At 47.8% G+C, this 23,720-nt stretch overlaps 1 protein-coding gene across 6 annotated transcripts; it reads right to left on the bottom strand.

Moving 5' to 3' along the window:
- Positions 1-11,629: 11,629 nt before the first annotated feature.
- On the bottom strand, positions 11,630-23,606 carry ROGDI (rogdi homolog). Of its 6 annotated transcripts, none has more exons than XR_005839924.2 (12): positions 23,546-23,606; positions 22,484-22,555; positions 21,439-21,521; positions 20,190-20,244; positions 19,439-19,519; positions 17,064-17,159; positions 15,073-15,171; positions 14,488-14,601; positions 13,692-13,741; positions 13,048-13,174; positions 12,335-12,504; positions 11,630-11,833 (listed from the first exon to the last, which is right to left on the bottom strand). XR_005839924.2 is itself a non-coding variant. In XM_424594.8 (11 exons), exons 1-11 carry the CDS (start codon positions 23,585-23,587, stop codon positions 12,463-12,465), a joined length of 861 nt encoding a protein of 286 aa, XP_424594.4. In that variant the 5' UTR covers positions 23,588-23,606; the 3' UTR covers positions 11,630-12,462. The 6 variants fall into 6 exon arrangements, 2 of the variants coding, with proteins under 2 accessions (XP_424594.4, XP_015150274.2); XR_003077747.3 differs by having other exon boundaries at positions 12,386-12,504; XR_006931478.1 differs by lacking the exon at positions 19,439-19,519.
- Between the last annotated feature and the right edge of the window lie 114 nt (positions 23,607-23,720).

Raw genomic sequence — 23,720 nt, 5'->3', positions numbered from 1 at the left:
CCAGTGCCCATGCTGGGGCCATTGGTGGCTGTTCTCAACATCTTCCCACACGGAGCCCCCCCAGCTTTTCTTCGTGCCTAATCTGTCCCCCAGTAAATCGAAGCCCACAGATTTCTTCTCACTGACTGGAGATGGAGAAAAGCTATTGCACCCACACTGCAGCAATGCCAGCCCTAAACAGAGGCTCAAGCTTCAAGAGGATAAAGAGGGCAGAAGCAGTGAGTCAGTCAGTTTGATCAGTCTTCCCACACCAATTGGACTGTTTTTAGGCTCCTGCTTTCTCCACTCTGACAGAAGAATTGAATACTACACATCACACAGGTGCGTCTCACACTTTTCCTGCAACCCTCTTCTTTCTGCCCCAGTATCTGCCTGTTTATAGGGGGATGTGGGGATGTCCTCAACTCATGCATTCAGTCAAAACCATTTTCCACGTCTATGTGCCCAAGCACACAACCACTTCCACAGAACAAACCAGGCATAAAACATCACCAGTGACCTTTGAGCTGCAGGGCTCCCTCCTGCACCGTGCTGGGAAGGACATGACAACCTGCAGAAGCAGGTGGCAGGGATGGCATGGGCCATACACCAGCGTCGTTTGGTGACAGAGGCCCTGGATCTCATCAAACAACTGACAGTTCAGAGGGCAATTCGCTCCCCAGGAACGAACATGCTGCTCCTTTCTGCCTCAGAGATCCTCCAGCTAGTGACACCACCAACTCCAGCCTTTTTCTTCTTGCAGGGCTGTGATGATGAGAATCCAAGTCTATGCTTTCAATTCAAGCAATAAGGACGCATGGTTGGGTGTATCTCAGTGTGCCTGCCCTGCTACTCCAGCCTGGCAATCCATGGCTGATGATGGAAACTCCAAGGCAGAGGAACTGCTTGAAACACCAGAGGTGCTTGCAGATGACACATAGCAGCCTTGGAGAAGGTCCTTCCAGTCCAGATGCAGCAGCAAAAAGTGTTGACATGAAACTCCCTTTCAGTCCCAGGTAATGTTTACTTGACACAGAGGTCTGAGTGTGATTTAAGACACAGACTGGTTCTTCCCTCCTGCCCTAGAAGGGATGTCACAGCAGCCCTGAGCAGAGGAACAAGTGGGAAACACAAAAAAGAGAATGCAGAACTGTGCAGCACATCAGGCAAGCTGTGAGGTCCCTGTCTCCCGCAGTGAGTTTTAGAGCTCTCCAAGGGAGCTCAGGCTTGCTGTCCAGCCAGGCAGGATGCAGTACAGACTGCTTTGAGGATGCCAGTAGTAGGAGAAAGAGGTGGGTGTGAGTCCTGAAGCATTTACCTGTCCCACCCTAAGAGCCTTCCCCACAAGGCACACCAGGGTTGTTCAGGTCAAGCACAACATCCACAGTTCCCAGCTGCTTCCCCACGTTGCAGTGAGGACCAGTACTCACTCAGGGGCTCAGGAGAAGTGCTGTTCACTTACCCAGGCACACAGACAGATGAACACATCCCCACCTCGGGCAAGGAGCCACAGTGTGACCCACCCGAGGGAAGTGCTGGGAACATACCCAATCCTGGGGGTCACCTTCGGGCTGTGCTGGGGACAGACACCTGTAGGTCAGCTGGAAATCTCCAATTTTGCTCTTTGCTGTGATGCTTTTTGCAGACTGGCTAACATGGGGTGTTTTTCTCATGTGAAAGACAGCTTGCTCTCCCTGTCCGCTACTGAATTGCTTGTAATTATCTTAATTATACCTCTCTCTCCTAATGTCAGACAGAGACCAGTACTAATTCGAGTATATTGGCAGAGACGCCCACCACCATTTAGCTGAGTGGTTTGTACAAGAACCTCAGCAGTGCCCTTAATAAGCACAGAGGGAACAGAGGAGATGCAAGTCCTGGTGATTAAAGCTGGGGTCAATAAAGACACGAGCAGGCAGACAGCACCCTTGGACATGGAGCCCATTTTCTGTATGGGCTGCCTGTGTTCCTGAGGGCTCCCATGTCTACTTCTGCATCCTCCCAGCGTGCCAGCTACATAAACACTATGATTAGAGAGCCTGGAGCATGGCTTGAAATTACTACAACGTGGTGCGTGCATCAGGACAGGTGTCAAAATACTTCCAGATGCCTTTGGAGAAATGAGTACCAACCCAAGCAGAAATAAATGGTCCCACCTGCTCTTACACCAAGTTCCTCCTTCCCCAATGACCAAGAGTGTTCAACTTTCAGAGAGTAATAATTTCATTTGAATGAATAATGCTCCAAGCAATGGAAAAAGAAGCTGTGCTGGGGATAACAGGGTTATTATTCAGCTTGATGCCTCTGGGTGGATATATAATTTCTTTACTTAGGTGCAGTTGGGTAGATGAGGAAGGTTTAGTTTCAAGGCCCATAATGCCTGCCACATACATAACTGTGTTAAAGTCACAGCTTTCTGGTCCCATGTAGTGAGTGGTATTGACACCTCTTCTCTTTCTACTGCCCATAAGGTGTCATAAGCACACTTAGGTGCCCACTGCAGGATGCACTGCAGCAGGCAGCTCCTCAGGTTAGTCCGAAGGTATCAGAGGCAGCGAGGTGAGGATCTATAGCTGTGGGAGCAAATGGCAAACTCTTTCAAGATCTAGAGTTGCAAATTTTTGCCCAAAGGTGCATCTTGCTCAGCACAAGTCCCTTTTCTCCTTCCTCACCATCAGCCATAGCCCCTATACAGCAGTGCACTGTGGTCACTGCCTGCCTGGTGCTCCGCCCTATGGCTCAGTGAAACCTTCAGTCAATGATTTTAACTTCATCTCCAGTATCATCAAATGAGCATGTGAGAGCTTGACCCACATCCTCCATTTCTTCTTCTGTTGCCTGGCATTCAGCACAGAAGATGAGACTCCTCAACCCACATGTGCTTCTCTTCATCTCAGCAGCCACAGGTTAATTGGGGACCTATCAGCAATAACTAAGCTCGTCACTCATGCTGGGGCCTCCAGACACAGCTCTCCCAGAAAGATTGAGCCACCTTCCTAGCCCTACAGCCCTGACATCCATTCCTTCTGGACTGTAGCTACCTGAAAAAACAGCTTGCACTACTGCATCAATAAAAGGATCCAAGCAGAGTCCATTGCGTAGTATCCAACTTGCTGGGCAGGACTCTTCCTGTATTGGGCCCTCCCAGATAAAGACACGTATTTCAAGGGATGTTTAAACACATACAAGCACTGGATGTCTGAGCCAAGGGCCGGCAGCCTTCAGTGCAGCCCCACACACAGGGAGCTCTGCCAGCAGCAGCCCTGCACACCCTGCTGTGCAAAGCCACGTGGCCTCCATGCCACAGCACAGCCTGCACAACAGCAGCGGACAGAGCAAGCTGTTTGCACATTTGCTAATATTAGAACATGACACACTTTGCTTCTAATGAAGTGTTCAACCTGGCTTTGTGGTAGACAGCAAAATCCTGGTGCAGTGCCCTGTGCAGCTTCCTGCCCACACCATCCTTCCTGCTCCTGCTAATGGATCCCAGCTGGCTATTGCCCAAGCCAGAAGCTAAATCTAGAACAGCCCTGATCTTAGTTTAAACTTACTTTAAAGGAGATAATTTTAAAGCTGTGGAAGAGCTAAATGCACACTGTTAAAACAACCTGAGTCTCTCCCCTGAGCCCTGGCTCCACCGAGAGCTGCTGCCCCTGGGCACAGGATCCAGCATGGAGATGCAGTTTCCCTCACACATCACAGCTGGGAATGCTTGGAGTGCCTGACAACTTGCAGCATGCCTGAGGGCTTCCTCAGCCCCTGGCCCAGGGAGCAACAAGCATATCTGCAGTGAGATCCAGCCAAGAGCAGAGGGTTGCCCCATAGGAGAAGACCACACTTCAGCACTTTCCATTACCCTTCCACCAGAGCACAACGTGCTCCAAACAAGCTGGGCCCGAGAGAGAGAGAGAAGGCCCAGGGATGCAGAAGAGATTGGCACAGTCACAGAAGCAGCTGGTAAGTAAGCTCTAGACTTCATGACCGAATGCTCAAAATCCCTGTTTTGGGTGTTCAGAAGTGCTGCTCCACTTGCCGACATAAAACATCTGTTGCCCCAAAGATCCATAGTCACTGACAGCTTCAGAGCCCCATCTGAAGGCTGATGCTGATGGACATATACGAAAGTCACACCTCCTGCTGCTCCCTACAGCACCAATCCTTGGCTTTGCCTCAGTTCCTTTCTCTCTAGGGAAAAGCCACATGACAAAGGCAGCTCCCATTCTTCTGCAGCCCTCACCCGTGCAGAGCCATCCCAACTCAGGGACTCCAGACTCTCCTCAGGTTAACTTTCCAGTCAGTGCAGCAGCTATCAGGAACTAAGGTGCATTCAATACTTTTTGCAGGTTTCCCTCTTCCTTTTGACAGGAGGAGCCTTCTTCACTCCTCTAAGTGCTGGATCAAGGCCTGCTGTCCCTAGGCAGGACAGCCCAGGGGACCAGCCTGAGACCAGGCTTAAACAGCAGTATCCCCTTGACTCTCTTAGCACAAAACCCCTCCCCCTCCAAGCAGCACCAATACTCCTTGGGATGGGAACCTCTGTTTTCACCACAACCCAATGCCAACAGGCACCAGCTTGCCCACAAGACAACCCAAGGCAGCTCATCCCACTTGCTGCACAGAGCCTGTACCTACTCAGGTCCTCTGGCAGCTCCTTCCAGCAATGCCTACATGCCAGCACTACCTCAGCACTACTACTGGAGACAAGCTACCTACAGCATATGCACATTGTCCATTCAGGAGGAGCAGCTGGAAAGACAAAGCTCAGGAGAGACCTTATTGCCTCTATAAGTCCCAGAAAGTGGGTTGTGGCAAGGTGGAGGGGTCAGCGCCTACTCCTGGGTAACAGCAGTAAGACAAGAAGGAATGGCTTTAAGTTGTGCCAGAGGATGTTTAGGTTGTATATTAAGAAAAATTTCCTCTCCAAGAGGGTGCTCAAGCACTGGCACAGGCTGTCCATGGAAGCAATGCAGTCATCCTCCCCAGAGGTGTTCAAGAACCATGTAGATGTGGTACTCAGGGCATGGTTTAGTGGGCACTATTGGTGGTAGGTGGATGGTTGGATGAGATGATCTTAGAGGTCTTTTCTGACCTGAATGATTTGATGATCCTACAGTCCAGCTGTGCTCTTTTAGACAGGCATCAGTAGAATGATGGAAAAAACTAAAGTAAGGTTCATTAATTACTGCCACACATTGGTAGAGCAGAGCTTTTACAGATGTCTTCTGACATAAAATATCCAAAGTATCCATAAAATATCCTGTGCTGAAAAATATCAAGTGACTTTGATGAGAGCTATTTTCTATAACCCTGCTTTGATTGGCACTGTCCCATCCCTGAGTGCTTGATTAACAGGCCAGAACAATACAAAATCAGAATAATGCACAAGACATGGGTTAAAACCCCATTAAAATGACTGTGCCACAGATCGTCACTAGAATGGGAGAATCAGTGCTGAGTGAATACTGCTTGTGACGGAGACCCTTCTTCATCCTGCTCACTTGGCAGGCTGGAAGAAAGCAGGTATTTGGCATTCAGTTCAGCCATATACCACCTCTTTGTGCTAGCAAAAAAAAAAAAAAGCCCCATTTGTAGGTTGGAATCTCAGATCTAGCTGGAAAACAGAAGTTGCGCACACTCAGACTTGGAATGGGTGCATTTCTTCTCCCTGACAAGCTGACAGTCATTGTAATTGGCAGCAAATCCTTCACCCTGCCCATGGAAGTGCTCAAGTTCACATCAAAAGCTTTCTCAGAGGAAAGCTCAAGGTTAGCCTCAGCAATGGTCCTTGCAGGAGTTCATGCCACTGTAGGCTTGCAGGGGAGCCAGGCCTGCTGTCAGACCACCAGGCTCTCTGGAGCATGCTTAGGTCTACAAATACCATCTGGTGGGCAGATAATCTGAGCAGAAAGGCACCAAGTGAATCTTTGGCCCTTCTCATGCATTCGTACGCATGTTTGCATTCCCTCCTTGTCTCCTTGGCTTATGGTCTGACTTCTTGTGCAGGATTTGACCCCAAAATCTCTGTCACTAATGTGGGCTGACCACAGTGATAACCTGAGCAGCACTGCCCACACCACTGCAAAGTACACAACCTGATGATCTACTTAAAAAAAGGGGAAATTGCTCTCACATCTGCCTTGCACTTCCCAACACCCTACAAACACAGCTGCTGAAAGCACTCCATGCTCTCCCAGGGCTGTCCAGACAGAGGGAGCCCCAGTCCCAGCACGCAGTGGGGAAGATGGCAAGTCTGTGACAAAGGAACAGTTGGACCAGCAACAGGAACACAGCGAGGAGAGAGCAGACTGAGGAGATCCAGCAAGATACAGTGTGATTTTAGAGCTCCAGTGCCAAGGAGCGCCTCCTCCCTCAGCTCCAACACTTTGGAGTCCATGTTTCCTTTTGGAGCATGAATCATTTTTGCTCCCAGGGCCATGTGCCAGACAGCAACTCAATTTTCATCAGCTGCTTAACCGAGTTCTCGCTCATGTCCATTTATATCTACCTAGCCACTCAGCAAATAAATGCATCACTTTGTCTCTTGCCCATTCAAGCTTTTAGTCTCTCTGTGTAACCTTCCACCTGCCTTTAACCCACTCAGGCTTCTAGCCAGCCACGTGGGCAAATGTATCTGCCTTCCCTGCTGCCACTGCCCCTATCCCAGCTCTCATAATCAGCAGCCCAGCAATGAGACAAACGTCATTCCATTCTCCGGGCAGTGAAATGGCACACGTGAATATCTTCCAGGTGAATTATGGACTCTGCTGATAAGAAGCTTAGAGGTAAAACATTCATTTGCCTGAGCTGACACCACAATTTGAATGGTGGTGAAATTGGGCTCTAATTAGATTGTAAGTGTTGAGAGGCAGTGAGACATGGTACACTTTGCTCTTCCCAGCAATCAGGACAAACAATTCCAACTTCTGTAGAGATTTCCAGCAAACAGAACCGGCCCTGCCTCCCGTTCAAGTACACTGCATGGATGCCGTGTTCTCCTGCACACCTTGCTGCTCCCAGCATGACACATGTGTGCACTGAACCACTGAGAGCACAACCAAAGAGCAGGCTCCATGTGCACCTGTACACATCACGGACAGGGAAGGGAGCTTTTACATCTGTGCAGCACATGCTTAGCCATGACAGCCTGTGAGGAATGGCTGCTCTATGTAGCAGAGTTGTATCAATACCATGGAAGTTCCTGTTGTCTTAGTGAGATGCAATTTCTCCCCAGATCTTACCCAAGCTAGACACAACAAGGTTTCAGCTAGACACCCCATCTCTCTCGGTAGGGTGAATGGCAAACAGGTATACAGATTGTAAGGTAAATAGGTATAGGACCAGAGAGATTATCGCATTTACAAAGGAGTAATGAAATAAAGAGCTTACCCATGTCCTGGGCTCGCAGAAGGGCTCTAAAAGGAGCAATCTCCAGATAGAAACCCTTTCTCCTTGGGAGTCAGCCCTTAAATGGGGTCTGTGTGGGGTGCAGCCAGGATCCACCCCTTCCGGTCACTCAGGTGAAATTGCATTCACCTGTGCCCCTGCGGCTGACTCAGCACTCGCCTCAGGTGGTCAATCAGAGGTTCAGGCCGTGACTCAACTGTTCCCATACAGTGGGGTGATGGTGTCCTTTTATAACCTGGGCGCCAGCCTGCAGCAGGGACCTGCTAGTACCACCCTGTGGGCACACAACAAAGAAAGTGTTGCAAAGGCAAAGCTTCGCTCTCCCTTTTCTGATGGGGAAAGGCACCAGCACAGCAGAGAGAAGGTAGCAGACCAAACTGAATTCTCACTGTGCAGCCAAGGCTGACCAGAAAGCTTCCTCTTGCTGTCCAAATCTGAGAGGGAACTGGACATCTCCAGGGCATGACAGCCCACCACATTTTGGAACCAGCATATGTGGGGGGACCTGCAGCAGAGAGCAGCAATCAGCAATCTGGGTATCAATTGCAAGGATCAATAAATGAGGTGTGTTCAGCATTGAGGTGTGTTCAGTGAGTCTCTGCATGGAAAGTGCAGGGTACCTGGCTTTGAAGCACTCCTATCCTGTGTGGCCTCCCCGCAGGCTGTGGCTGACAGAAAGGAGTATTTGCAGGTGGCTCCTCATGGAGCAGTGCACTGCTCCCTTTTTTCAGGACCCAGAGGACTGCCCAAGCTTCCAAGGACTCAGCATCACATCTATACCCAGCCTTGGCCACAACACTCAGCTTCCTCTGCCTGCTAGCGTGAGGGCAGCAGCAGCACCAGCCAGCAATCCTTCCTGAGCATTTAATAGCAAAAAAGAATCTTACAGCACTGAGGTCTGAGCCTCCCTGCTCCACGTAGGCAGCAATAAGCTTCATACTGACTCAGTTTCTCTCTTAATAAAAAAAATAGCTTCAACAATAGCACCAAATAGCACTCATAATAGTCCCCTATCTGAGGGACAATGACCAAGGTTTCCATCCCCTGTGCTCCATCCTGGGAATGGCAGGCAGGCTGTCAAAACAAGGGACACCAGAAGGAACAGCAGTTCTGCTAGAGCAAACACCTCGCAAACTGGGCACAAGCTCTGCCCAAGCGAGCTGTGTTCAGAGCTGGGAGGCTCTCTGTGTCCCAGCAGCAACCTCCAGCAAACCTCCTCCCTCCTTCCCCCCAGCATCGGGGAGATGGGACCAGACAGGCATGAAACACCACTTGACTGTGACTCCACGGAGCACAAACCTGTCAAATCAGCTTGCTTGCTGTCATTTCAGATAACACAAGCACTGTCAAGCCTGAAGTATGAGTGAGCAAAATCCCTGTCTCGGCCCCTAGGACGCAGGGCTCGTCTCAAGGAGGCACAGACCTTGTTCCAGGTGACCAAGCAGCACAGCAGGCAGAGCCCTTGGGTGCCTTTCCTCTTTGGCACCAGACCAGCACACACTGCTGTGAAGCATTGTCCTGTGCATATTTCCATGGCACTGTGAGCAGAATTGTTCTGACCCTAAGCCCAGCCTCTGAACTGAAATCCATCCCATGGCCCCACGGTGCCTTCCTGAGAACAGGTGTGCCATCCACCTCCAGCAGGCTGGGCCACACAACCGCAGAATGAAGCCAAAACCATTCTCAACACCATTAACTAAGGTTATGACAGTTACTACCATCCTGTAAACTGGAGTCAAATCTTCGTCTACACTCACAGTATCCCAGGACAGCTCATTTTGGCTTAAACCCACACCTTTGCCTCACGCAACTCATCCAGCCCTACCCTTGCTCCATCAAGATGCCTCATTCCAGCAAACTACTTCTGCTATGTGATGTTTTTCTTTTTTTCTTTTTCTGGTGTGAGAAAGACAAGTGCCTCTCAGTATGAAGACTTTCCTGTCTGCAAGCAGCATTCCCTCAGGACAGCCGTATTTGTCAGCAATATGCTCCAGGTTCTCATAAGGAATAGATTGTTACTGCCTCAATGAAGTCCAGCACCGTGATCTGAATTGCCAAATTAGTTTGGCACTTGTTAATAACAACATGGAGCAGCAGTAAAGGCCAAAACCATTCTCAGGAAGAAGGAAAATAGATTACAGCCTTTCCTATGGGTGCTGCTCTCTGACCCTACAGAAGAATGAACACGGGGGCAGAGAGGCCAACCAGCCAGCTGAGGCTGTGCCTGCAGCCTTCCCTTGAGCCCAGACAGATGCATTATGCTACCAGTAATTCAAATTCATACTAGAAAACGTGCCACCCCAAGTCAGAAGGAAGTCTGTGCAGCGGTCTGTGCAGGCAAACACAGAGCTCTCCGCCCACCTCACTGTGGACCCAGAATCCTTTATTTCCTCTTACTTACAGTGCTGTTAGTTGAATCCAGTCCCATGTCACTGGGCATGCCTGCCCAGTCTCTGCTGCTCTGGGCTATGCTGGTGGAGCATGGCCTCTGCTGCTCACGCTACAGACACAAGCTGCTAAAGTCAGGCACTATCCTGCTGGGTTTGGCCTTTTCCCACCTTCCCCTGCTCAGGCCTCCCAGGGATTGCTCTACTCAAGGCAACGGGGCTCTCAAATAGCATTTCTATATTTACAAGCTAAGGTTTTGAGCCAGGCAGGTATGAGCAGGTGCCACTGAGGGCTGCAGATCACTGCTGGTGGCAGAGGTGGAACAACAGCAGCAGGAATGGTGTCTGCTGTAAAAACCTTAATTGGTAGATCCTTGTTTTATCTTTCAAATCATGGGACGTAATCCCAGGGCACTGTGCCTGTTGAATTCCACTTACCTTGCTGCTATCTTGCTCTTCTGCATCATTAAACAAGGCTCTGTGTAGGAGCTACCCTGCCACCTAGCAGCTCTCACAACATAGTCACTGTGCATCAGAGCTGGATGCAGGACAGCTATTCACTTTGCACACTCCTGCCCTTCAGAAAAGAAGGAGACTGTTGTTTTCACTGAAAGGAAACAAACACACTGGATTGAGTGTTGTATCCCTGACGGCAGGAAGCACCGTTGGAGAGGATGTGGCAACACTGACAGGACTGCACACAGTAGTGTGAATTAAAAGAGGATCCTCCACCCACATCCCCCCACACAGAGGGTTAAAGAGAAGTTCAGACAGCTCCAGAGAGATTAACTATAAAAATACTCTAATTTGAGAAGCTGTTAGTGGTGAGCACACATGTATAGCCACTCTCTAAGCAGAAAATAGTCTGGAACAGAGCAAGGCCTGGTAAATGCATACCCAGGGTCATGACCACAACTAGTTGCATTACTAATTCCAGCCAATTAGCCTTGTATCTGCTATTGAATTAGCTCAGCCAGGCCTCTCTACTTTCCACCTTTCACTACTAACACATACATTAATCAGTCATATCCTGATATTAATTTATAGGAAGTGCTAATGTCTGCAACCTGCCATATTAACGTGTTAGACAAAGCAGAGCCCTGGTGCCAGGTCCTCAGACAAGGGGCACCAACCCACTCCAGGCTCCCAAGGATATCGTCATGGAACAGAAAGGGAGGTTACAGACAAAGGAGAACATATATGCTCAGAGCAGTGATCCAAAGAGAAGGAAAGAAATCAAAGTGACATACTTATCTCTAGTCTCTGTTCTCAGGATTGTTCAAAAACCATCTGAGCAAATGGCTCCAAGTGGCTTTGCTTAAGCACAAGCGTTGGACCAGATCACCTACATTCCCTTTCAACCTTAGCCACTTTGTCGTCATCTCTCTTTTTAGAGAAGAGATCTCTTGATACCACTTGGAAAGCAGCAACATCCTGCATGCTGTCTTGACAGGACATGCCCTGATGTCCTGTAGCCTGCTCTGCTCACCTCAGCGCATGTGTAGGCTCCTGGGTAAAAGTCATCCAGTGATGAAACCCATCAGAAGCACAGGCTGGACAGGATGAGTAGCTGCCAAGGAGGAGATAGGCAATGCTTCCCCAACATAGCCAGTCAGCTCCAAGAGCCAACTCAATCCAGTCACAGTACGTACAGCCACTTCAAAACATGACCGTCAAGGGAAGTCTGGAGAAGGGCTTTAAATAACACTCAGGTCAGACAGCACTGGCTAAGAGCTGTACGCTCTTAGGCTCCGTTCTCCAAGCAGTAATACAGCATGCACAGCTAAAGCACTCACTTGAAAAAGAGCACAGAATCTTTGACAATCTTTATTCTCAGCAAAGACAACTCACAGGAGCACGGTATGTCTGAAGATCTTTATTTCACAGTTATCAATGGTTAGAGGGCTGAGTTACATACTGTAGCATTCATAAATAGGCAGCAAATCATAGCAACAACATGGTACTCACTTTGAGTTTAATGACAGGATGTGAGACTGCACAGCTGAGCTCAAGGTACCAAGGCAGCTCCAAAGGCTGGCAATGAAAATGAAATACCACACCTGGAAAAAAACCAAGTGGCTGGACTAGGGTTTAGGAAAAATAAATAACACAGATGATCACATTGATGCCAAGGAAAAAAGCTCAAATAGTAGCAAGTAAGAATATCCCCAAAGGGGAATCAGTAACACGGGTATGGCTAGAACAGATCGGAGAGAAAAGCTCTGAGCTAGTCATAACTGCAGCTGGAGACCAACATGCCCTACGCTTTTTGTGGTGTGTTAAAGGAGTCTAACTTCACCCCTTCCCAACCAGCTCATAGTCCAGCAGTTAGTGATAGCACTACGTGCAAATACTGTTACTGAAGGTCCACAGCTCCCCATCCCTTGTAAGGGACTACTGTTTCATTATCAGAGGTTTGTGAAGCATAAACCACACAACCCACATGAGAAAGAAGATAGGTGGAAGCTCCCACTAACCACACGGCATTGCTTGGTGCCCTGCTCATGCATTACTCCCAGACAGTGCTACCAGATGTGTATCTCCAGATCCATTGACCCTACCCTGAAGAGGACCACGAGGTAAGCAAATCACAGCACTCTTCACAGGCTGACCTGAACTCAACTGGCACACAGAAAACAAACGGGGAGACACTGGAAGTGCTTTAAGGGTTTGGACAGTCCACAGGGAATTAATGTGGCTTGTAGTTCCAGTAACTGGAGAAAACAGAGATCTGGAAAGCAAGAGAAAAAGCAGTTAAGCTCCTGGAATCCCTTGACCATAGAAGAATGAGTACGATGAGTGTTAAAAGACTGAGCTTTGCAGCATTATCCAGCACTGTGCTGCAGAAAGACAGCTTTGTTGCTGTTGTCACTGAAGAGGCTTAAAGCACACTGTTATTTGCCAAGGTAGCAGCCAGGTCAGCTGCAGAGCTGGAACTGAACTTTGTTCTACTGGAAATCAGCTTGCTCGACAGGTCTCCACATCTCCTCCCCCAGACACTGGCATTTCTTAACATCCAGCTCATGACTGAGAACACAAAAACTCTGACCTGCTCCCTTCCATCTAGCTCAGCAAACATCTGCCACACTACGTTTACCCCAGATGGCTGTCTGCTTGGCAGTGACAGCCAGCTCCTAGGCTCCAGAGTGCTGACTCACTGCTTGTTTTCAAGTCTGTGTACCAGCTGTACAGAATATCTCATCAGATTTTTAGGATATCTGAGGTTCCCTCAAAATTCAGTTATAAAACAAAGCTCCTTCTCTAAGGCCATTACCTTGTCCTTCAGTTGCTGGCAAAGCTGCAGTGAAACTGTGAAGAAGACAAGGGCATCATTTAACCATGGGACAACGCACTCCATTTTATGGACATGGCTGACTTCATATCGCTGGTTGCCAAACTCACTGGATAGGTAAAAGAAGAGCATAGCTTCACACACAGCAGCACAGAACACAAAACTCAACTGTCCTCCATTCTCACAGAAGGACTCAGAATGACTTCTACATTTAAAACAGCGCCTGGCAAAGTTACAGAACACAAAATCTCAGTCTACCTCCAACTGGACTCAGAGTTAAGCACAGTTTAACAGGGTCCAGGTAGAAACATTATCACTTTCCAGAGAGGTGCACTGCAGGAAAAGCAGGTGGCCATACCAATATTCCGATGTTCTACTAGCTAATGACTCTGATCTCTTGCCAAACTTGTGACATTCTATGGGTAAGCTGAATCCTGAAAAGCCTTTCTCACAGTCATTAAAGAAACACTATTACAGGTAGCTGTGCAATTACAGGCACAGCCACAGCAAATAACTCAGTTTAGTTTTTCCACTTAAACAGTTTGATTAGAGCATCTGTTCCATTTGGACCTTACCCTCTGCATCCTCCTATCACTGTTACACAGCCTTGTAGCGACTGTACTTACAACATGGCTCCAGGGTTGTGCAGAATGGATCCTCCAGCAGGCTTGAAGTTCTAGGAGAAGGCAAAGGTGATTAGGATTTTGAGGCAGTAAAATATTTCGAAGATCTATAAGATGTGCAAATCAGTAGCTTGACAAAAGAAACACCTGCTGTGTATGTCTGAGTACTCTGTTCATATTGAATTCATGCCACTTGATCCCATTTTGCTCCTTTAGAAAAACATTCTACACAGTGGCCAAATTCAATTTAGCTCCAGATTATAGAATCACAGAAGTACATTCCCACTGAGCAGAATATCCAGAAGAAAACCAGAAAACTGATTTTAGGAAAAATATCCTTATGGAGGGACTGTATTTCATAAACTGTTAAAAGTTTAATTCTGTTTTTATGGGACATCAAGCTGACCCAAATGTACTACATGTCAAGTAGAAAAGTAACCAACAAAACTCCATTCAGAAAACCTAAGATGTGACTTCAGTATAAAATGCATTACTACAACTATGCCCTTCCAGAATTATGTAAAAGTTATCCAACTATATTGCAAGATAAAACACTGCCTGGCAAAAAATAATTATGACTTTCTCCAGAACACTGTTATTTTCTTCTTGGCTAAGGAGCCATGCCATGAGCTAGGTTTAGAACCAGTGTTCTGGCTGTAGTAGACCTAAATACAGACACAATACCAGTCACTGTGATTTCTACATTATCTTATGCTTATAACAGTGCACTATCTATCTCCTCACAGCAGGAGGTAAGGAGAGGTAAAATAAACAAGGCTCAAGCAATGTCAGGCATCACCTTGGTCGTGCTGGGCTGTAGCACATGGAGTTGGTAGAGAGTCAGGCACAGCTTATTCAGGTTTATATAGAAATTCACAAGGATGTCTGGAGGCAGAGCAGGGCTGAACATTTTCTGGTGAGAAAATAAGTTATTTCTTTATCAGTGAACAGAGCATTATTTCTAATGCTACAAAATCACCACCTTTTCTAAGCTATACAGCAAGTAGCCCATAGTGTGAGATACGACAAAAGAAACAGATTGAGCAGCATGCAAGTCACGGTTGTTCCTCCTGCTGCAGTTCATCAGATGGTGTGGGCATGAGTGCTGGTGACAAAAGAGGATGGAATAGTATTCATAAGAAGAAATCATCCCTGGACAACCTTCCTGGGCAGGGAAAACAACTTCTCCCTGAGAATCAGAGTCCTCACACCCCAAGGGATACAGAACAGACAAGAATTAAGAGCTCAGGGTTTGCACTTACTTCATCTCTCTCCCCTTCTCTCCCTGCCCAGGAGAGGCTTCAGAAATCCATTCCCACCAAAATTCAGCACAATATCCTGACCACTGCCCAAGTATACAAGATTTAGACTACCATATACTTACCGTGAGACCACTGGAGGCAATTTCTGGCAGAGTCAGAGTGGCTGGAGTGGTGAGTCGATTCCGTGCTCTTGAGAGCTGTAACATCACAGCATCCATAAGCTGGAAAATGACAGTACACTGCTGAGTGGGAAGCCAGGGACAGCTCTCGATAACATGCTGCAAAAGGCTGTAGGATTCTGCCAGTGTTACAACCACCCTCTTCCACTCAGGAATTCAGGGACTTGGGAAGAGGTGGCTCCCACAAGGACTAGCAGACAAAAGAATGTGAAAAGATAGAGGCTGCTGGAAAATGAGGCATTGTGGTCTCTTATAAACTCATGGCAACAGGATGACAATTCTCATTTCCTCGCAAGTACTGATCAATCAGCAACAAATATGAGGTTTTGGCAAGGGTTGAAATCATGAAGCAAGACTCATACAGTGAAACAGCACCAGCTACAAATGCTTAAAGTTGCGTAAGTGCTGGGAGGAGATCAGGAAAGGCAAGGCACAGGTGGAGCTGAACTTGGCTGGAGTTGTGAAAACTAACAAGTATACAAGAACAACAAAGAAGGATAACTTGTTCTACCCCTCCTCATCTTGACTGAAGTGACACAAGATGAAGTACAAGGTCATGAACCCAGGCCAGGGTAATCCCAAACGTGAATGCAGACTAGACAATGAGTGTATTGAGAGCAATCCTGTGGAGAAGGACCTGAGGTTACTGGTAGGCAAAAAAACTGAACTTGAGCTAGTGCTCTGGGGCACCCAACAGAAGAAGGATATGGATCTGTTGGACTGAGTCCATAGGAGGAAGCTCAGAGGACTGGAGCAATGAAGGCAGGCTGAGAGAGCTGGGGCTATTCAGTCTGAAGAAGAGAAAGCTCTGGGGAGCCCATACAGCAACTTTCCCATGCCTAAAGGAGGCCTAGAAGAAAGCTGGAGAGGGACTCTTTATCAAGGAGTGCAGCAATAACACAAGCGGTAACAGCTTTAAACTAAAGGAGGGTAGATGTACATTAGATATCCAGAATAAATTCAATGCTATGAAAGTGGCAAGGCACCAGAAGAGGCTGCCCAGTGAAGTGGTGCATGCCCCATCCTTGGAAGTGCTCAAGGCCAGGCTGGATGGGGCTTTAGGCATCCTGGTCTAGTGGGAGGTATAGACAACTGTGAGAAAAAAGTGTTTCATGTCAGAAACTGAAGAGATAACAACTATTCATTACAAGAACAAGTATAGAAGATGAGATCAATTAATGAAGAAGTAATTCTTCAGTAGTTCAGAAGTTCTACTTCTGAGTGAAGCCCAACCTCTGGTCCAGAGATCATGTCCAGGCTGGGCTGTATCCCACACAATAGCTGGTCTGTATCAGACAGGTATCATTAGCAGCAACTGGAGAAGCTATTTTCAAACCATCTGTAAATCCTAAGCACTGTTACCTTTTATTTGCTACAACTGCATCGTTTCTTCTTCTCTCCTCAAGAGCACTGACTGACAGGGAAGAGCACGATTGATTTACTTCTTTAGAGGATAACACAGCCCTGAAACAAGTTGCCCAAAGAGGCCATGGGGTCTCCTTCTCTGGAGATATTCAAATATTCAAAACCTACCTGGACACATTCCTGTGCAACTTGCTGTTGGGAACTTATCTTAGATGGGGGTTGGAAGATCTCCAGAAGTCCCTTCCAACACCTGTGATTCTGTGATAACTACATCACCCAAGAGAGGTTCTCTCAAAACATCACTGCTGTGCAACCAGGTACTGACTGCTCAGATTACTCAGTATGACTTATAATCTCATTACTGATGCTAGATTGGTAATAGATTCATATCAAATATGAAATCACACAGATACTCCTTGACACTTCCAGTATTAAGAGACAAGACAGTAATGTGCAATAAGTATCCAAAAAAAAAAAAAAAAAAAAAGCAAAAGAAAAGCAAAGAAACAGAGGGAAGAAAGATGAGAAACATGCACACTCCAACTCAGCTAGAGTGCTTTTCTCCTCACCTTAAGAACCTCTGAGCCTGTCTTGAAGTGGTAGTTTACATCTCTGTTCATAAGCAGGTAAATTGCTTGGTTAACATGGTTTCTAGCATCCTGGATCTGCAAAGGTACAAATGTAACAGCATTAAAGAAGTACCCTCTGTAATATACAAAAGAAAGCAGAGGTTTCCCCATCTCGTTGGGAGTCATCTAAGAAAATGGTGACTTCTCAAATTTTAAGGCCATTTGTCTATTACTACCAGATACTTGCCAACACAAATCTGCCATTGCTGTCCAGGTACATTACTATATTGTTCACTGGACATACTGAACAGTCTAATAGCTACACTGTGGATTGTCAGTAAAAATACTGCTGCTTCCCCAAAGGAACAGTGACATCAGATGCTCTCTGATCACAACCATTCAAGCAGGAATTCTCACTGATGATAGCATATGGTAGTTCAGACTACCAGCGTGAACAATGATTTCTTACTTAGAGCTAAAACAAACGACAAATGCGAAGGCCCCGTGGTTGTTGGGGGCTGAAGGTTATTTCCAGCCTCAAGAAAATGCCATTGTGCTGCTTATGTGAAACCTGACCAAACACAGGACACAGCTAGCCCAAATTTCTCTCAAGCGAGACTGCTTGCAGCCGAGAGACAACTATCAAAGCAAGCTCAGTAGGTGTACCCCAGTGTTATCATGGGGGCAAAGACAAACCAGAGGAGGAGGAATACAGTTCTGGGAGGAAGCGATTTGTATTTAGTTCCAGAGAGCAAGAAAAGAACTGAGGGGTAATTCAGAGGGAACAATAAATGAAAAAGCAAAGCAGGCAAGTCTGTATGAAGGAGTGGCTGCTGGGAGATGGATGAAATAAGTTTGGGATATTTGTAGTTTGATACGTCTATGCTACTCCTCAGTACCACCAGAACCAAGCTCAAATTTGTAGAGGCCTCCTTGGGGTAGATCCAGACACTGGTTCCTTCTTATCCTGGGCTCACAGATCAGAATCTTGCTCTTACATAGCACAAGGCGTTGGAGGTTAGAGAAAGGTAATATTATAAAATCCACTGACAGTTTGTACAGAGATTCTGTAGGCACGTGAGCTATGACATCTCTGAATACCACCACTTCCAGCCTTTACATCTCCCAAGTGCTTCTGTGCAAACTACACAGCTCCTGGTAGCACAAACAAACTCAGTTAATACCAACAATGCCGTTATAGGGACTTGCTTTATTTCTATTTCCCCTTGATTTTGCTCTTTTTTCTAGTCAAGTTCCCAAGTTTTGTGCATGTGCTTGTGTTCCTCAAAATCAGACCTAAACTGCTATATCTTACCTATGACTTTACCCCACTTTGCACAGAGAAACAAGACTCCAACTGGCACCACATGCAAAGGGAAATACAACACTTCAAAATCCTTAGTTTTAACTCAGACAGGACAAAGATTTCCACGTAATTACAGTAAATGCTTCTACACAGAAGCATTCCACATCCGCATTCCACATCTGAACAACAGTGCAACGCAATTTCCCCAAGTGAATAAAGGTGTTAGCTGGCAGAAGCCCATCTCCAAGACAGCCACAAAACAGGGCAGACTGCAGAGTGTTAGCACAAAAGCTCCCTTCCTTCTTGTAAGGCACAAACAGTTTATCTACGCTCCTGATGGGCTCAAAGCAAAGCACAGCTTAATTCAGTGTTGACAACTCAAGCACACAATTTTCTAGATTTTTACAGTTACCAGGCAGAGCTTTCACTCTGTTGCCCAAACAGTCATTGCAAACTGCTCTCAAGGACCAAATACACCAACCATGTAGAAACATCCAAGCCATGGCACAGGAAGGTACACAGCATACATCTTTCTTCAACCTTCTTCAGCTATTACAAGTAACTGTGGGAAACCGCACCTTCAAGATCAGGCTCTAGATGAGGTTCTGAAATCAAGTCTCTCTCAGCAAAACTGGGGGTAAGAGATTCAATACTGAAATCCTTAATTGACAGTACTCAGCTATGCTAGAGGCACAGTGCAGCGAGATCTGTTCTTAGCATTAAAAAATATTTCTGTAAGACACCGAAAGCAAGCTACTGAATCAGCTCAAAACCTTTAAGTTGCTTTCTGTCCTGCTCACCTGGCCTTTAGATCCAGTTACATACTGCAAACACTCTCTACACACTCATTTTAAAGGATTACGAGCTCTACATAAACAGCCTTCAGACTGGTGGTGTTTCAGGAGCAAGCAGAATTCACTTCTTGCTCTCTTCGCACCATAATTAAATTTAAATGTATGTTTCCTTCCTTAGCTTTTACCACAACGTAGGATGGAATAGTCCTTACTGAAAGCAAGGAGGCAACAGATGCTGCAGACTTACTGCTGTTAACTTACAAAGTTAACAGTACCTGCTGCAATTTCCACTGCTTGTCTTCCCGGAATGCAAAATGCAGCAGCTGATTACTTCTGGGCATTTTCAAATTAAGGTCCTTGAAGAAAGAAGGAAATACATCAGAGCAAGCAATCCCCACAAGCAGAACGTAGAGGCTGCCAATTCCACTCCATTCTGCCTCCCACACCACCTTGGCAAGTTGTTAAAAGCAGTTCCACCATGGCCAGAACATCAGCCCTTTTCCAAGAAGTTAATATCAAGGATAAACTGAAGGGAATTTAGTGTATCAAGAACCAGGCAGGAACACCATCTCATCTCCATAGTCTGCTCTCAAGGGAGTTTGAAATTACAACAATGCTCGTAGTAAAGGCAGAGAATCCCCATAAAAGATGACTGCACCAACCACCACAGGAATTTTAGTACCAGCTGGTATGACCACTAACATATACCTCCATCAATTATGCTTCTTTCTTGCAGCCAAACAGGTAAATTTTTTTGCAAAAAGTCCAAGTCTAAGGGTCTATATGGTCTAAACTACAACCAAAGACATCTCTTATCCACTGCCAGTTCAACTGGCACCAAGACTGCAGTGGTATGCCACTGAGGAGGGCCTCAAGATGCTGGATCTTGAAAAATTTCAACAGTCCCTGAAACATTAAGGATTTAAGGCCTATTAAGGAAGACTAATACTTATTGATCACTTCTAAAGCATAGCAACAAAGACTTCTCCCACATCTCTTTATGGTACAAAGTATGGATGTACTCACAGCCTGACACAAGGCATCTCCTTGCAGTGTTAACACACCTTTTACCTGGTCCATGCTGAAACGAGAAGAACGAGAAGAAAATCTGGGTAACAGGTCACAGGGGACAACAGACACCCACACGCACTGCCAGCAGAGCACTGCCCCTCCCCAGGCCATTCAGCCAGCCAAGGCCCCCTCCCTCTGCTGGTCAGCTGCTGGGTGCAGGTGAACTCTACAAACACATCCAAATCCCCAGTTCTTGGCGTTCTGCCATACACTATGCACCACCACACCCTGCCTGCCCTGCCTAAAACATCACGTTCTGTTCCAAACAAGGCTTATTTCATGTATCACCTATCAACACTTTGGTTGCTGTTACAAACAAAAAAAGCATACCCCAAGCCCGTTCAAAGGTCCTGCAAGATGGCTCACACCTCCAGCAAACAGTGGGGGAGGACTGAGGTGATGGGCTGTAAAACTCAGTTTCACTATACCTTACATATTAACACGTTAGGTGCTTCAGATTTGCGCTTTTTAAGATCCACCTCAGATAAACAAGGAATAAATGCTAGGCTCATTTTAACGCTATAAGAAGAAGACTGTGACTTTTTGAAGACTGTGACTTTCAAAAACAAGACAGGAATGCTGCAGCCTTCTTCCCTGCTCACCATGCTGTTTCTAAGCAGCAAGGCACCCTGCTTTGTGGAGAGCTTGTAAACCCTGCCGAGGCGCAGACATTCAGAGGACTATGCTGAAGATCAAAAAATGGACAGCTCTTTCAGAATTACACTCCTGAAGGACCACATACAAAGCTCTGTTTGTCCTGTGTCAAGATTTAGCATTGTTATCTTAGGGAAATTACAACAGTGATTTGTCCAAGGTCAGAGTCAGAAAAGGTCTTGTAGGTCCAGCTCACAGAGCCCAGAATCCAACGTCCCTTGGCAAGAACTGCTGACAGCTGTGCACTGATGCAGTACACCAGCATGTGGTCAGGGATCAATTACTGTATTACAGAGTCAGTAGGAAGCTGCAAAAGTCCAGCCAAGACAGCCCCTGGAACATGGATACAGACAGGCTGCTAAAGTAACCTGCCATAAGAATTTATTTCTTCCATAAGGCAAAATCCCATATTGAATGAGGCCCCTTTACTCCAGCAGTGCTATGGGAACCATTCCCAAAGTTGTTTGGGAGGCAGCACTCCTTCACCACCAAAGGACAGAGGCTGGCCCTGCAAGGGTGGAAGCGCGGCCCCAGCAGCAACACCACTTACCCCGCCACGCTCAGCACGAAGCTCTCCTGTTTGGCTGCTCCTTCCGAGCCCCCCACGGGCAGGGCAAACCTGTGGGAGGCCTCCTGCCCAAGAGAGTGAGAGAGCAGTGAGTGCTGGAACCCCCAGGCCTGCCCCACTTCAGCCTGGGCACAGGGCGAGGCAAAACAATGCCAGCAAGGGGCCTGGAGCAGTGCAGTCACTTCTGTGAGCCTCCAGCACCCTGCCCAGCAATCACAAGAGAACAGAGACATCCCCTGACTCCAGCATGCCATGGCTCACCCCAGAGTCACAACAGAGCAGAACTGTTCACTGTCAGAGTGCCGCTTCATGCGGCTTCAAGGTCATGCCTGCAGGGCTCTCACACAGTAACCCCCAAGGATCAGCCCTCCTGATGGAGGCCGCTGACTGTCCTGCAGCCACACCTCACCTTTAAAACTAAGACATTCTTCAAAAGCAGTATGATATATACAGATACTGGAGATCATCCGCACCTGCTATGGGGCCATATGCAGTGTCAGAACCACTACAATCCTTCCTCCTTGAGCATCTTCCTCCCTTCACTCCCCATTTTTACCCCTGATCTTGCACCATCCACTACGCCCACCTGAGCAGGTGATGCAGAGAAGTGGTGCGTTGGGGGAAAAAACGTAGGGGGGGGGGGGGGGGGGGCGTGTGCAAGTTACTGCATGAGCAGAAGCTCGCTAGCTAAAGGTCAGCATACTGCTTCCCACCCTCACATGGCAGATTTCTTGGAAGACTTAGATTCTCTCTTCCTGAAAACATCCACACCTCAAGCAATAGCCTGGGACACATGCCTGGCTGCTTCCACACGACCTTCTAAAGCAGCTCTCAAAATGAAGAACTGTGCTCTCTCCTCAGAGAGCACAGCTTCATTGCAAGTCCTCAAAACCAGACGCCAAGCAAACCTGTGGGACAGTGCAGGAAACAGCTGATGGCTCTTTCTGTGCACTCCCTACTGAGATTTCTCCTCACAGCAAACAGGCAAACTCACAGCACAGAGGTACATGAAACACATTGCCCTTACCTTCAAAATATCCTGCAGCTGTTTCAAAACAGCATGGACCTCCTCTTGTAACAGCCATTTAAACTCTTCTTCCTACATTAGGGAAAGACAGCAGCAGAAGCATTAGAACTATTTGCCAAACACTGGAAATAAATGTAGTTGACATAAGAAAATGAGTTAAGTTGTAAGTAGAGTGCAACGTGTGTTATCTTTGCATCACGTTATTAGAAGAAAGATCTTTTTTCTGCTGGATGTGTTCAGAGGCCTTGTTCTCCACCGCTCCATCCCAGTCAAGTCAATTCTCCACGTTGTTGTTTTGACTTTAACAACACAGAATTTGCACAAATCACTGCACCAATAATCACACCATTAAGAATCACAGAATCATTAAGGTCAGAAAAGACCCCTAAGATCATCCTGTCCCGCCACCCACCTACCACCAACGCCAACGGTGACTGTGGTGACTCCCCCACCTCCCTGTGCAGCCCGTTCCGGTTCCCGAGCACTCTTTCTGAGTTGTTTTTCCTAATATCCAACCTGAACCTCCCCTGGCGCAACCCGACGCCATTCCCTCTCATCCTATCGCTGTTACAGGGAGCAGAGGCCGACACAGAACGACCGCAGCTGCTCGCGGCACCGCCGGCTCTGCAAGGCGCGGGTGAGGGCACGGACAGCTCTGCTTCACAGCTCTCCTCCGGAAGAGCTGAGCGCACACGGACAACAACTGACGGCTCCGTGCTGTCGGAGCGGGCACCTCCGCCGTCTGCAGCGATCTCTGTCCTTGTGGTCCTCGAGGGCCCCAGCAGAAACCCCCCGGCAGCCCGACAAGCAGTGGTCGGACACGCGCACGGCGCTGCGCGCCCCCCGGCACGGCCTGCCCCGGCAGCGGCCCTCACACGGGAGAGCACCGCGCCCGCCCCGCAGCGACCAGGGGCAGCTCGGCCCCGTTAAAGCGCTTCGAAGGGGCGACGCTGGGGCAGGACGGGACGGGACGGGCCGAAACCCCGCAGCTTCACCCACGGTGCCGCCCCGCTGCCGGTGGATACGGTCACCACGGCGGCGCCGAGCCCCGCTCGCACTCACCAGCACCGCTCGCTCCGCCGAGCTCACCATGGCCGCCGCCATCCTATCCCCAGTCCCGCCCCAACCTCCCCTATTGGCTGTCTACCCCGCGTCCAGCCCCGCCCTCGCCCTCCTCTATTGGCTGTCCATCAGCACCCAGCCCCGCCCCATAGTCTCTATTGGCTATAGCCCCGCA

This window comes from Gallus gallus, chromosome 14 (genome assembly GCF_016699485.2).
Source record: "Gallus gallus isolate bGalGal1 chromosome 14, bGalGal1.mat.broiler.GRCg7b, whole genome shotgun sequence".
NCBI lineage: Eukaryota > Metazoa > Chordata > Aves > Galliformes > Phasianidae > Gallus > Gallus gallus.
The sequence above is the reverse complement of the archived record's forward strand: the minus strand, read 5'-3'. Positions and strand labels throughout refer to the sequence as shown.